This window comes from Emys orbicularis, chromosome 6, assembly GCF_028017835.1.
Source record: "Emys orbicularis isolate rEmyOrb1 chromosome 6, rEmyOrb1.hap1, whole genome shotgun sequence".
NCBI lineage: Eukaryota > Metazoa > Chordata > Testudines > Emydidae > Emys > Emys orbicularis.
In genome coordinates, this window is record NC_088688.1 from 124,923,317 (window position 1) to 124,939,718 (window position 16,402).

At 33.6% G+C, this 16,402-nt stretch overlaps 1 protein-coding gene across 2 annotated transcripts in view; it reads right to left on the bottom strand.

Annotated features, from left to right (window-relative positions):
• The window catches only part of ZCCHC7 (zinc finger CCHC-type containing 7), a 178,834-nt gene that overhangs the window by 17,826 nt on the left and 144,606 nt on the right, over positions 1 to 16,402 (bottom strand). For both annotated transcript variants that reach the window (XM_065406629.1, XM_065406628.1), the window contains exon 6: positions 13,672 to 13,707. In XM_065406629.1, coding sequence (XP_065262701.1) covers positions 13,672 to 13,707 — 36 coding nt within the window. The remainder of the gene's footprint in view (positions 1 to 13,671; positions 13,708 to 16,402) is intronic.

Below are 16,402 nucleotides of genomic sequence, written 5' to 3' on the forward strand. Positions count from 1 at the left end.
TAACATGTAATGTCGTAATTATACTAAGATTTTTTTTTAAACCATGTCATGTACCCAACAGACTTCCACTCCACTGGGTAATTCCTTAATTAGGCAGATTTTTGAAACGTGTATTATGTACACAACAGACCGGAACGTCTCCTTTAGAGCATTCCTAGTCTATCGCGTGATTGCATCATTAAGTCACACATGCTACGTAGTAAAAATCCTTATGAAAATTCATGAAAAAAATGTACAGAGCATGTTTAGTATGCAGGTGAAGTACATAACTTAAATATTTTGGCTTAAAAATCTCACAACCACCAAAGCAATTAGACTATTTTAGTGGACCAATTCCTTGCCAAATTTATTTCTTACATTTTAGCCATTTTAAAACTGTACACATCCAAAAATTCGTTGTTCAAATCCACCAACCATTATTTTTTTCTTTTTTAAATTGCACCTGGCTTGTGACCTCTTCTCACAAGTTATACTTTGTGAATGAGTATATTTAGGTGTGTTTATAAACCTCAGAAAAATAGGCTACATAGCAGAAACAATGAAATAAGTGTTACTAAAGCAGAGTGAATTATGCAGTTATATTTTCTGTAAATGATATCTAGTAAGTCACAAATCAATGACTAGATTTTTTTTTAATTGGATAGTCTGGAAAAGCAAACACTTGCAAATAACCACAAGGAGAAATATAACTTGTTCAATGCACAATACAAGGGGTAATACATGATAGTCTTCTACAGAAGTAGACATTTATATAATGCATTTTAAATAGATGCAAATGGCAGCTACAATTCATGGTGTGAAAAGATGAAACCAAGAGACAAAAACTAGAAAATGATACATATGAAAGAAATGAATGTAATCTTTTGATACTCTTACGAATAGGGAAAAACTCTAAAATATTAATTTAGGATGTCACTTCTGTAAAATGGACAAAAAAAATCTTCAGTAAGTTCAGAACAATGAATATATGCAAGACAGTATGGATAACAGCAATTCACTCCCTGAATGCTCCAAAATCTTCCTGGCTTAAAAAGCATCCCAATTTTCTCCAAAGGTGGTGGCATTTATTCACTGGTCCATGGCTAATTTTACACGGAATGCAAAATGGTATTTAAATAGGGTGCTGCATTAAATTTCAACTATTTCCTATGTAGCTCTCAATCTACAGACCTATCTTTCCTCTATTTTAATTTTAAAGTAAGTTAGCAAAGGCTTCCTTCTTAATCCCCAGAGACTACCTATATAGTGACACAAATGCACAAATTTATGACAGTAACATAAATGCTCCTCTGAAGTAATGTGCAACATTAAGTGAAATCGTTTCCTGGAAGATATTATATGGATCTATATTTTATTTGCCATCTTAAACATATCTGGGTCTTTATGACCTTATTTTTAAAATGTATTTCCTTTTTATATTTCTTGGTGCAAATGGACTGCATAAATAAGCAATGTGCTATGAGGCTTCAGACTAGCCGATAAACCCTTTCAATTTTCATGCCAGCTTCTTCTTTTGTAATTCAAATCTGGCTGGAAACTGGCAGCTCTGAAAACTGAAACAAGCACTGCCACAAATACCTTGTAATGCTATCGACCTTGTCTGCCCATGCAGTGAGAAAGGGGGATGCATATGTGTCTGCAGTCATCCAGATAACACAACTCATTTTTTGGGGGGGGATAACAGAAGCCAACCCCGGACTGTGCACCAAAAGCAGTCATTACCAGGCAAGCTGGAGAATAAGTCTCTTCAAAATACACAGCGCATTTAAAAACCATATACAGGGCTCAGCCACTGCTTTCATTACCAATTTTAATTTAGCTCCTTCAGTTTGCCAGCCAGATAAACTCTTTAGTGCTGTTTTTTAATCTATTTGCCACATTTTCTGTTTAAGATTATAGTAATATGAGGCAGGAGAAGGAATCACTCTTAGAGGAAATAAAGAAATAGATCCGCTTATCAGCACCCATCAGAAAGTTCATTAATCAGCCAGGCTTTGTGCCCCCTAAATTGAAAGGTTAAATAATCCTCTCCGGAATATTTCTAGGCACCTCCGCCAATTGTCCGGAGAGGAGCTGCCATTCACAGCACTCTGGATCGGTGACAGGGTATTTTACTACTGTTTGGACCCCAAACAATGACGGACAAATGGCCTGGCTTACAAAGAAACCTTTTAGTACAAGGATGGAAAAGGACCACAAGCTTTGATGTGGGGTGGGGGTGGAGGGAGGAAAGGGGGAGTGGAGGGAGGGGAAGGAGACATATATGGATCCCTGTATATTTTATTTGAATGTTTATTAGTGTAGCTATCAAATGCATTTATATACGCATGCACACACACACACACTATATAGACACATACATAATATGCACTCACACTATTAAGAATATGCAAGTTTACACAAGCATTTATACATTAATCTGAACACAAACATTTCCAATGCTTGTAAAATTAGGAGTTGAACAGAACTGAAGCTTGGTTATATTTATTAGCTAATACGCTGGGGAGCCGAACAAACCCCAAGGTTTTAATTTTTACTGTCATTCTAAATGATTTACAGCTTCCTTCCCCTCCCCCCCCCCCCCAACTATATCTGTTCTACTGGAACACCCTTAACCACAAGTAAAGCTTTTTTCAGAAAAGGAATTATTTCTTTAAAATATGGCAGAATATGAAAACCAAGCCTATTATAGTAGTACTTGAATACAACTGATTCTGAGAGAATGTCTAGCTGTGTTTTTGGAGTGTTATCTTGACATCAGAAACTCAGGAGGAACAAATTATAACTAAAGATTCCTATGTTAATGATATATCAACTAGCTGTCAATCTGCATTGCCTTTGATTGTATTGATGAGTGAAGGCATACAGTGCATTTAAATAATCAGACTATTAAAAAGACAAGGTCATTTCCTTATAACTTTGGCACTGGCACATGACCAATATGATTACTAACTATCCAAGTTAACGTTCATTTGGCAGGAAGCAGCGTCTACAATTTGATAGCTACATCCCTTAGGCATTCCCCCTTTAAAGATACCGCATATATCCCAGACAGAAACTTTGTACTTATTTTCATTTGCCTATGCAATGAGCTCCTGGTAACTATAAATTGCCTTTAAGGAAATATTTGATACATGTAGCGAAGATAATCCCTGGTCAAACAAATTCAAACCAATCTGTACATGAACTTCTTTGAAACTTCATATGGTGTTTAAATGTCTTTCCCATATATCCATTTCTATTGAAAAAGTCTTAATACCTGTAGCTAGATTTTACTTTGTAACATGATTTGGGGCACTTTGACTACGATTTCTCAGAAACCCTAACATTTTAGAACCATTATGGCAACCCGCTGTTTCTGAGAAATCGTATGCTTTATCGCTGGTTATTTAAAATGCAAGGGCAACAATTTACTAATAGAATTAACAGCACTGTCAAGAACAAAAACAAAGCAAGATGCCATGTGCAGTCAGCATTGTCAGCTAAATAACTATAGTATGAGAACTTATCATAGATACAGTTATATAACAAAACAATTAGAATCAACTGCAGATGCACAGATGAGGCACTAATGGAGAATATCCCATTCAAGTAGATATAGACCAAACTGCAAAATCAAACGAGTAATTTAAAAAATGTTTGTAGAGTCCTGGTGGTGGCGGAAACAAACAGCCAATGGCAGCAATGTCATGGGCTGTTTAAACTTGAAGCACTGCTGAAGGAAAGGAAAATATATTGTATATCTATGCACATTTGAGAGTTATAGTCATGGCTTTTTGGAATAAATTTACTATACATTACAAACAAAATTAACATACTAAAATAAGTTAAAAGTTGAAGGTCTAACTTCAATCCACAGAAGCCAAAAAATTCAGAGCCAAGAGACTTCTTACTTTGTCATACATATTTATTTTAACACATGTGATCAATCAGATCACCCACTGTTCTGAGACTTTGCTAATACTGAAGTAAAATGGTGCCTATTCAACCTGGAACTAAGCTCTTTAACTCTTAATATATGGAGCTTGGGGTTATATTTTAATCACTTTTATGTTTTTTTTTTAAATTAAAACAAAACCAAGGTAAATCTGTCAGAGATAGTAACTTCTTCATTGACATGACAGGCCATACCTAGATGTGTTGCTGTTATTATTGACATGACAGACCGCTCGAAAATAAGTCAATGAATATTTTTAGGGAATCAATCTGTAGATGAGTAACATGATCAAGTATAACTTTAGAAAGTTATGGTCTAATGTGTTTGAGTTCATTGACAAGATAAACTCACAGCTCCTAAACAGCAATTATGGTCTATACATGTCTACTAAAAGAGTTAAATACACATATTAATTGGTGTAATACACCATATTGTCTCCTCCCGGGTCACTGAATACTCATAGACTTTTTAACATGCAGATTATTTAAATGATATAGTGCAGTAGTTTTAAATGATACTAAAGCATATCAGTTACAGACCATTACTCAGTGGACAACTGACAAGCAAAGGAGCCATTATTATGATGATTCAAAATTCTTATGAATCAGAACAGGATGTCCATGTTCGAGTTAGCAGTTTACATTTTTAAACTTTTGTTTTAATTTTGCAATATTCAAAGGCATTTATCCACTTAAAACAGCAAAATGCAAATATTTTAAATTAAAAATATTTATACCTAGATTTTATATAAAAACAATGTAAAACCACAACATATTTTTTGTTTTTTCATACAGCAACCTTAGACACAACCTCACATATTTTAACAAAATGTAGTAAACTTTGTTTCTGCACTCACAGCTTGTATGTCAAATTCAATGAACAGCATACATTTACAGTAAAAAGCATGAAAATGTACACCTACACTTTACTGTAGGTGAACTGCACAGAATTATTACATACTCTCTCAGACTAAAGGCTGTAAACATAAAATGCTGCAAATCTGACACTAATCTTCCACCTATTTATTTTACTGTTCAAATCATTAATACTTGTCAGCATAGAAATTAGCTAAATGAATGCTTATATGTATCTTTTTTATTTTTAAAAAACAAAACAAGTGAAAGTAGTCACCAGCACCATAAACCTTACAGAAATGATAGCACATGTTAATCCTTTTAGTTAAATTAAGTTGCTGGTGGTTATATGAGGGAGAAGGCCTTTTGATAATAAGATCTAAACATTAATCATTCTTTTTTCTACGTAAGTAACTATTTATCCAATAATTCCAGTGCATCACAAAAATAATGTGTGATGGAGACAGATTAATACAGGGCAGTTTAGACATTAAGAACACAGAAATTCCTACTCCAGTTTTTAGTAAATATTTGGGGTACTTGTCATCCTTTCCCAGTTGTATGAATGCCCTGCCATTGGGATCATGGACAGCTACATGTGTTGTACAACAGCCTTCATAATAAAAAGGTGTTATGGTTAATTGAAATAAAAATACATTAATTTCACTGCCCGTAAAGCCAGGGTCCTAATCTCCCACCCCGCAGAAAGTACAGAGTTCCTTAAATATCTTTATTATGCATTCAGAAGACACATGGAAGTCACAGACGTACTGAAGGATGTATCTTAACAAATGGAAATAGTTCAAGGGGCTACTGTACATAGGTGCTCAGAAGTTAGAAATGAAAAGGGTCTAATGAGATCAGCCCATCCTTCTCTTCCCGGTGTAGGACTGTTTCCTACGGCACATCAAACCACAACTTATAATCAAGGCTTAAGCTGTAGCACATCACTCCCCTGCCCTAATACGTACAATCACCTAGTTTCAGCATAAAATATTATAGAAAATATTCAGAAAATAACTATTATGGTTAAATGGTTCATATAAATGACAGTTCATTGTTGTGCCACTTGCAGGTTCATATTCCAACAAGGTTAACTTTCACAGGCTCTAACAACGGCACGAATTCTCAGAGTGGTTTAGCAGTGGACACAGCATACAGCTAAGGGCCAGATCCTCAGCTGCTGTAAACTGACAGTGCTCCACTGAACAGCTAGGACAATTTACATGAGCTGAGGATCCGGCCCTAGGTATAGAAAGACATTAGGAACAGCATCAGCAGCAAAGCAGCAAACAAACATAGTAACATGGGTGCCACTTAAAAATATCTGCAATTGGAATTTTCTACCCTGTCTTTAGTAGTAAAAACAAAACCTGATTATTGTGTACTTCAATTATTTCCTCTTATAAGCGGTTAGTTGCATCTAGTTCTAAAATTGTATTTTCCTGAGAAGGTAAGTACGTAAATAGTACATGTTTGTAGACATTCAAAAGTTTAACATTATCTTTTTTTATTATTTATGAAGATCATTCATTTTGCCTATAATACTTTAAATGCAGTTTAAAGTAAAAACTGGAAAACACTCAAACATTTTAACAATCAATCTCACCCATACCTATAGTATATATTTTGGACTCATTATACAGTTAAAGTCACTATGTATAGAGTGATCTAACTGCTAATTTATATCTCAAAGCTATCAGGGTAGCCTTTTGTATACTTTGGCTATTTGGAAATAAGACCAGCCCTAAGTGTTCCCTACTGTGGCAGCAGTAAACGTACTCTGAATGAACCTTGCAAAGTCGTCACGAGTAAGGAAGAAATAGCCATTAATAGGAAAACAATACTATATACTACAAAACAAAAACTAAATGAAAAAAGTTTCTATTTTAACTAATAAATCTGTCAAACCAAACCACTCCTGATTGATTTTTTTAAAATAATGGAACACTTATGAAGCATAATACCTTCATGGAAACATCTGCCAAAGGCCACACACATGTAAAAGCAGGAGGGATGAAATTTTCATAAAGATTTGATAATTAAAAAAAGTAACTCTACCAATTATTATTAAAGGGTTGGAACGTCTTTCTCCTAAACTAAACATGTTGCAGCATAAATTTTCAAGCCATGTGAGAACTTCATGCAACCCAAACATCATAAACCACTTTTTCCTAAGTGCAGATGCTCTGGTTTTTCCATTGCACAGAACATCACAAAGACATCCTTATTTCAAATTCAAATGCCTTGCAATTTTGGGTTATCGTCACTGTAAAACATCCAGTAAAACGGCTATGTGAGTTTTGACATATAACTTGTGATGGGATGCTGTGTGTCTCCAAAGTATGTGAAAAATATACAGCCTATGTCCAACAAAAGTCATATTTTTACAGTATTTTCTTAAAAAAGAAGACAACACTGATCAGTTGGTGAAATCATTTACATAATCTTTACAAAGTTACTGCTCTAGAAATCTTAGGTCAGGTAACTAGAGGGGTTGATACTGTAGTCATGATCCAAGAGCCTCAAACAATCCCATCCATGAGTCAGAGAGCAGCAAGACTGGAGAGTAGCAAGACTTAATCTCTCCACCGAAATACTTTTTCCCATCCTTCATCTGCACAAAACCTACAAAACCTTCTCTAGTTTCCAAATTTTCCAACTCTCCAGCTTAGATATTTTTTCACAAACGCTGTATCTTTCTGAAAGTCACATTTTTAAGGATTTAAATTGATTTGAGGCTAGACTGCTTACATTTTTATTTCAGAAAAAAGGTGGCAGGCCATGTAGAATTGTAATAATGGCACACAAAGAAATCAGAGCGCAAAATTTAAACACAAAAGATGTATTGTCCCTTCATGTCTTTTACGCACACAGGCCAAAACAGCGAATTTCTGGTTCACCTTTTTTTATGTAAGTGGATTAAAAGTAAGATTAACAAATTGTCAAAAAATGTGTTAAACGATAGCCTCCGCTGGTTAAAAATTCTGATGTCTGTAAAACTCTGTTGGTGGCCATCTTGGACTGGGGTTGTAATACAAATGAAACTAGCAGAGACAGGAGATGGGGGAGGGGACCCTTACTGCCTGAACACTGGAAGAGGAAGGGAGGGATTATCAAGGATGAGCTATCCTTATGGAAAGAACCCTCCTAAAAACAGTAGGAATTTTTTTTTAAAGTATATCTACACATCTGGAAAATACATTAGAAAACAAGAAACAAACTATATTTTGTCCATCTGCTGGAATTTACCTTTCCTTAGTCTTTCTACGTGTATTTCCTGAAGAAGGCCATATTGATATATGAAAGATTAATTTCTATTTCATTATTGTATGTAGATTTTATTCTTGGATTGTGCTTGCTATATGCTTCAGTGTATGAATGCATTAGATTACAATATGCTATGATAAAGTATAATGTACATAGTCAGAAAAAAATGAAATTATACAACAGGAACGCAAATTTTATTTTATGCCAAAACATTACAGTGGCTATCCATGTCTTTCCTGGTGCTTAATGTCTTGTGTCCCATATCGGGTGAATATATGATACATTTTGTCCCATTTTTCAGCCTGAATCATGCAAAGGAACGAACACACACATATAGAAATATACGCTTTTGTACCTTAAACAACATATTGAGGATTGTTATTTAAAAATAAGCTTCGTCCTACATTTTTCATAGTTATCCCTTATTTGACTGAAAGATAAATGCTCCATTAAAAAAAATACACACACACACACACACACTATACCCACAGACACACACAGAGCCGAATCCCACTCCTTTTACTTACGTTAGTAGACCCCCTAAGCCAGGGGTTCTCAAGCAAGGGTACGCAGAGGTCTTCCAGGGGATACATCAACTCATCTAGATATTTGCCTAGTTTTACAACAGGCTACGTATAAAGCACTAGCGAAGTCAGTACAAACTAAAATTTCATAGAGACAGTGACGTGTTTATGCTGCTCTATATATTGTACACTGAAATGTAAGTACAATATTTATTTACAGTTGATTTATTTTATAAATATATGGTAAAAATGAGTAAGTAAGCAATTTTTCAATAATAGCGTGCTGTGGCACTTTTGTATATTTATGTCTGATTTCGTAAGCAAGTAATTTTTAAGTGAGGTGAAACTCGGGGTTCGCAAGACAAATCAGACTCCCGACAGGGGTACAGTAGTCTGGAAAGGTTGAGAGCCACGGCACTAAGCTATTCATAGATTTACAGATTCCAAGGCCAAAAGGGACCATTGTGATCATCTAAGATGACCTATATAGCACAGATCAGAGAACTTCTCAAAAATAATTTCTGGAGAAGATTTAAAAAAAAAAAAATCCAATCTTGATTTTAAAATGGTTAGTGATGGAGACCCACCATGGCCCTTGGTAAATTGTTCCAATGGTTAATTACTCTCGACATTAAAAATGTTTGCATTATTTCCAGTCTGAATTTGTCTAGCTTCTACCGCCAGCCACTGGATTGCCTTTCTCTGCCACAGTAAAAGTAAACTGGATTCACACACATGTAGTTACATATAAAGTGGGATGGCATTTTTTTCAGAAATACTCCACAGCAGTAGTTGTCTTCTGAAGAGGGTAACATTGCTGTATAATAACAGGGCTATCTGCTATTATTATTTGTTTAAGATAGTGCTCACTATGTTCAAGGAATTTTCCAGACTCTCCAGAAGGCCTGGTCTCGGTCCCAAGCACTTCACAATCTAAGGATACAGTCTATACAGTCAAGATTGAGTACAAATCAGTTTGGTGTATTTGTAGGTGTGTGGGTGTCCAAGAAGTGCAAAGTTACCTAAAAGGGGAACTGCCACAGGGAAAAAAGAAAGGTGATCAGATTAAATATACAGAGCATTTTTAGGTCAAACAACAAAGTTGGACAAAATTATCCAAAAATATAAGTTAGAAGATAAATGCTGTTTGTTCCACTGACTTCAGTATCGACTATTTTTGCAACTGAAGTGGGAAGGATTTTTCCTAGGCCTGTATCTGTCCAGAGCAAAATATTCTACAAACACGTATACAATTCTAGTTTGGGTCGTGAGTAGTTTATAAACAGAAATGAAAAATAACAGAAAGGTAGAATTTAGAAAGAGGCTATTCTTAAAGTGAATTGCTATGACTGAAAGTGTTCTTTACTAGTCCTGATATGAAAGAGATGATAGTGATGGTATGGTCTTCGGATCAGAGACTGCATCTTTCGGAGTATTTGCAGCTCATCTTGTACAACCAGGCCGCCAATCCTAATTGGTGCCGTTGGCTACTACCATAATAAAATCATAAACGACAATACTATTTCTTCAGTCAGCGTTATAGGTAGGTTTCCTAAGGCTCAGGGACAATGCACTGTAGGACTCAACTTGTTTCAGGGGCCCTTAAAAATTCTTTTCTTGTAGGACTGTGATTCTTCATATTCTAACATTATTTATATCTGGCCAAAATATTGTAATATTATTTTTACTGGATTTTGAAAATCAACTTCTTGTATTATTACCCTACTACTATGAGTTCATAATAACAAGTTTGCTAAATGTAGAACTGTGTATCTGCCTATCATTTATTGCATGCAGGAAACAATGAGAGGAAAAAACCCATAAAATATGTGACAACTTTATTTTGTTTTTTTCTGAAAAAAGGAGAAATATATAGAATAGGCACAATGAAAATTATTTAATCATGTTTTAAATCATTATCAAAACTGGTCATTAAATAGTAATTCTAGTTATAGTTGAAAGAAATTTCAAGAACCTAACCCTGTCCAGTTATAAACCTTTGATTATCACAGAGCCTTTAAATTTAAGCATCATTAATATGATTTAATTGTCTGTTTTTTTCTGACAAGGAACAAACTAAAATATTCTGCTCATAATTCTTTTTGCCATTTCAACTGCCTCTTAACATTTTTGAAATTCTAACAAAAAGAAGCTGCCAGCAAGACTTTTATGACAATATTACAAAGTTTTTTTTAGTGTTTCAAAATTTCCAACTGTAATAGTTTAAACTAAAACCTAACACCAACCATAACAGTAGCAATGGAATTGTTATGTACTCATTGTTCCTACTGAAGTGCAAGAGCTACTATGAGTCAATAGATGGCAGTCCACCTCTTAGAAAAGAGACATATAATGAATAAAACCATCAAAAGCGTCACAAAGAGACAAGAATTGAGTTCTGTTGTTTTTAACAAGCTTTCAGAGTGATTAATTAAGAATATTTTAAGAATGTATGTGCATTTAAACACAATTTTTATATGGACCTTTGGCAAAGCGGTATGATAGAAGTGATTTTAAAAGTTCATAAACATGACACATATTTGTATAAAATATAATCGTTGCTCTGCTTGGGTTGATGTCTATATATGTTATGCACATTATCAGTTTACAATTTTCCCAAATTCAGTTTGAAACCAGTTGTTAATTTGCTATATATATATATATATATATATATATTGTTAAGGTGTGAAAAAACCTGAAGCTAACATTAGTACATATACCTGCAAAGATATGTGCATATTCTCCAAAAATAATAAATGCAAGTCTTTTTCTTCTCTTGCATTATTTGTTTAGAAATCAGTATTTATAACAAACTATGATGGAATTGTAAATTGATGACTGCAGTCAAACAGTAGGATGCCTACATGAGAGCAAACAACTTCTACCTTTTAGTCATACTTATGTAAAAGAAATAGACAACAAATCTATTCTAACACGACAGTTTCAGCATCATCTGTGGATATTATTCGCTTCTGTTGCAGTTTAGATCTAGAGAGAATTCTTAAGTGAAAAAACAAAAGTTGACCCTGACATGTTTAAGTAGTTTAAATAATATAGATTCTCTTGAACTATAGCCTCTATTTTAAACGTCTACGATGTCTGTTGTCAACTGAAGTTTTAAAAAAAGTATAATCTGATTATGCTTCAATTAATGTAGTTGTCAAAATTGATCTTCACATGAAAGATGCTAAGTAAATGCAAAATATCATCATAAATTAAAAACCTGGATAATTTATAGTACTAAATAGCAAAGGCATTTATAAGAAACAAGGTAGGGACTACATATTTAGTAATGAAATCGGAAATATTTATATGTATGTATATTTGATCACATTTCAAAATATTCTCTCACAAGCCCAGCGTACCCCAAAGCACTATTTTTTCCAAATTAATTAATTTTTCCAATATGACATTTCCATGCATAGCTCCAAAAATTTCGAAGTAGATCTTCTGTTGGTGGATATTGTTAATTTCACACCATTGAAAGTATAAAGTCAAAATACTTTCCCTGAAAATTAATTGGCTACAATTCTTCTAGATGAAACAGCTCAGATTGCTTGTCAATGATTGCCAGGAAGAATCTGTTTTTAGCCTTTTAAAAAGTAAGAATTTTTTGTAGTGTTGATTATAACTCTTTTCTGAGTAATTGTTCAATGTCCAAAACAGGCCCGAACAACAAAATATATTTTGACATATTAGCTGAAACCTAATTCACCATCACATTATTGCATAAATACATCTATGTGATTCTTAGATTCCAAGTTCCATAAGGGATCTAACAAACCATTTAAACACTTCCTTTTCTGGAGCATAAAGAATTATAAAGGATTGAATCTTTTCTTTTGAGTATCTTTAAATAAATAAAGCAAACAACAATATAAAGTGAATGCAACTAAACCTATTCTTATTACATCTTCTTTAATCTGGTAATTTAAGAGCAAAGAAAATATGCATATAGAAATGGAGATTTCCAAAGTGAATGTTTAAAAAAAAAAACCCTAAGCACAGGAGAGATTTTCAACAGAGTGTATCCTTTACTATTAAATTTAGCTGCTAAAACAGAAAAGAGAAAGTTCCAACATGTTGAAAAGGCACAAGGAACATATTTTAAAGGACATCCTATAGCAGTATTCCCTTATTTGAAAGAAAAACCTCAAAACCACAGCACAACAAAAAGTACTGGACAAACTTTTCTGCTTTGTTTAATCGTACAAGGATGACAGTGGTTATAAAGTTATTCCAGTTAAACACACATTTTCCTTATGTTGAAAAGAAGTCATAGGCAAGGCCTAATTTTTTATACATAAATGTGTGTGTGTGTGTGTGTGTGTATATATATATATATATATATATATATATATATATATATATATATATATATATATATATATATTTATTTATTTATTTATTTTGTATTTAAGGTTTGTAGTGTAGATCAATTAGACATTATTCTAAACAAGTTAAATCTTGTTTTCAGACTCCACATTAGTTAATGTAGGTGCAGTTTGTTTAAATTTTCCCTGCGTTTTGCATACAAGAAAAAAAATTAAAAACTGAATGATTTATTTGTAGTGTGCAGTAGTTATTTTTATAACTAAAGACCAACTAACCAGGTGCCAAAGAAGAAGTGGCAGTTGATTTCTTCTTTAAGAATCATGTACAAAGATTTTAAAGTTTATTTCTAAAATTCACATTCCATTCTCTAGGTAAGGTTCTTTAAATCAAAGTTAAAGAAACTGCCTTGTAATATATGGGGATTTGACAACCAAATCCGGGAAACAATGAGACAGGAATACTGTTATACCCCAGTATAAAATTAAACTTTCTTTTTGTAATGTATACAGTAAATGCAGTTATGGAGAGGAAAGTGATAGGATGCAGTCATTAAATTATGCTAGTAATACAATCAGAACTTCTAAGAATGTATAAAAAGGGACAGTGTATTATTGCATTCTCCAGTTCAAAAACTCTTCAGATGTTTATTATCTTCCTGAAGAAGATGCTTGTCTATATTTTATGGTCAGCAGTTCACAGAAGAGTAAATAGGTTGGGTGTACAAGAAAATAAAAAAGGTGTTTCTACTTACTGTTAGGTGATACTGCCTCCATATTTCTGGGCAAGCCTGGAAAATAAAAATATTGATCAGCTGGGAGCATGAAACAAGGTGCTTTACAGCCTGTTGGTTTTGGCATAACACAGTATCCACCGGTGTCGGTCACAGGAAAATAAGAAGCTTAACTGAAAGGGCCTGCATTTCAGCTTCAAAAACCTGGCTAGACAGTTTAATTGAATTTTACACTGGTTTAACACACTCCCTGCCATTGTCAGAAAGCCAGTAACAGTTTTCTCTCTCCCATTCTTCTCTTAAGGTTAGAAGTTTTGGAGACTAACATGTTCTTAACTGTCATAACAAGTATTACTATAAAACAAACCCAAACACAGCAGACTGAAATTCTGCATGTAGGGTATAGAATGTGTTTTGTAACATTTGAAACCTACATAATGTTTTGGAAATTAATTCAGCAGTTACTTTGCTTTAATACAGAAGTGAACTTAAAATTATGTTGCTATTTTTGTACATGTCTGAATCCTAATCAAAATATAATTGTTACAAGTAATAATCCTCAGTAGCCTAATGTCAGATGAGATGTAAACAAGGAGCATAACAGATTGCTTTAATGCTTCTATTTTTACAATGGCTTGCTGTCTTCTGTTTTGATCTTTGCCCATCTTATTCACAAACTTCAAAGCATAGTCCATGGTAAAAACTATATATAAAATAGATTTTCTATAACAGCAATTTAACAGTAGACTTGAAGAAAGCACAGAATGTGGTAGAGAGGAAATATGAAACTTTTTTCTTAAAAAACAAAATAAAAATGTATTGAGAATCAGTGAGACATGGCTTCTAAATATTTTCCTAATATTCCTTAATATTTTTACAAAATTTACAATGGCTTTTCTGATTCTGATTTTATACACATATCAGAGCCAGAAACAAATACCTATTGCTAATTTGACTGTTATACATGTCAAAACCAGGTGTGTGTTAGTTACATATACACACACAGCTGTATAACTATTATCTGTGCACCATCTTTAATTTTCTTTATAACGCCTCTATTTACTGTGGAAATAATCTCTCGGTCATTTGAACGATTTCCCATTTCGTTTGTCAAGCTCAATTCTGAGTGTTTCCATCAGAAATCTTGGTTATTCCATGTTTTCCAGGCAGTATCATGTAGTTTTAACTTCCAACTCTCTAGTCCCCTTGTCTTGCAAATTTATATTAGTAACATTTCTTAAGATTTTTGAAACAATCCTTTCTCCCATGCCTGATATACCTGCTTTCCTTTATTTTTTACAGATAATGTACATTTAAATATACAAACAATAAACAAAATGTAATGGAACTTCTAAAAAATAAAAGATAGTGCCAGTGGCCCTAACGCATGCAACCAGACAGCACCACAGTAGGTTTTCTCCAGATGGGCTAAAAATTGTATTCTTTATTATATATTTTACTAATCCTGTAATTTTCTGGAGAAAAATGTACACTCTGTGCAATGCAACCGTTCCACACTTTCTGTCTTATTAAAATATTGCATGTAAATATTTGTATTTTATATTAATATTATTTTTGTAAAGAAACAGTAAGATGCATTACATTTCTGGGCATAGGGAAGCAATAAAACATGTGACAGTTTAAAAACACTCAAGCTGTCTTGGAATGCAAACAAAAGGATTTACCACCTCTCCTAAAATGGATACTAGTTTGGCACTTACACAGGATTAGCAAGGGTAGCAGGCAGTTATTTATACATTAGTTCTGGGTAGTTTTCGATTACCACAGTGTTCCCAGAATAATATGGTTGAAAAATCGCAATCAATGAGTTGTCATATACTGGCAAAATGCCACTCTGCTATATGACCTTTACTTACACAGCAGCTATTTAATAAAAAAAAATTACTTGGTTTTAGAATAATCATTTTGTGACTCTGGATATGAAGACACTATTTACTGTGGAAATTTGTTGCTAAGAAATAAGAAACTTATACCTCCTCCAAGTAGTAGTGCTTAATAAAACATTTAAAAGGCACAACCTTACCTTACTCAGCAACTCTATCTAATAAGAGCTAGTTATTATTATTGCTCTTATCTATATGTGCATTTTAAGGCTGTAGGGGAAAAAAAGAGGTAAAAATCTAAAGGAAAACTGAACTGGCAGATTTCTATATTCACATGGCAATTCAGTGTAACATTTTTCATAATCAAAATACAACTTCAGGTGGTTTATGCAATAGTCCAAAATGGATGACAGGCTAAAAATTGGCCATAGTATTAAAAAATAATAATACTCTTAACTTTGAGACTTACTCCCTTGCGACAACTCATAATTACTGTCTGTGCCTCTTCCTTATCACAGAATGACCAAATATATACATCATTAACAATGACTACAGAATACTGGCTTCTCAAATGAAGCAAAGTGGCTTGTTATGGGAGAGAGCATAACCAAATACAACAATTGAACCTGTGATTTTTCTTATTTATTTAAAAGTATTTAATCATGAATAGGTGTAAGACATGGCATACATGTAGGATGGATGTGTGATGAACTACATTAAAATAAAATTGCATTTATTTCCTGCCCCAGTGGTCTGACCTTACTAGCATTTAGATGTATGAACACAAAAGGTTCCTATACTATTAAAAGCAGCCCCCTACCACCTTACTGCTGCATAAAACACAAACAAAGTACACTTTTAAATCCCTTTAACTGAATCTGCACACCCTTTTTTTTTTTAAGTTCTGC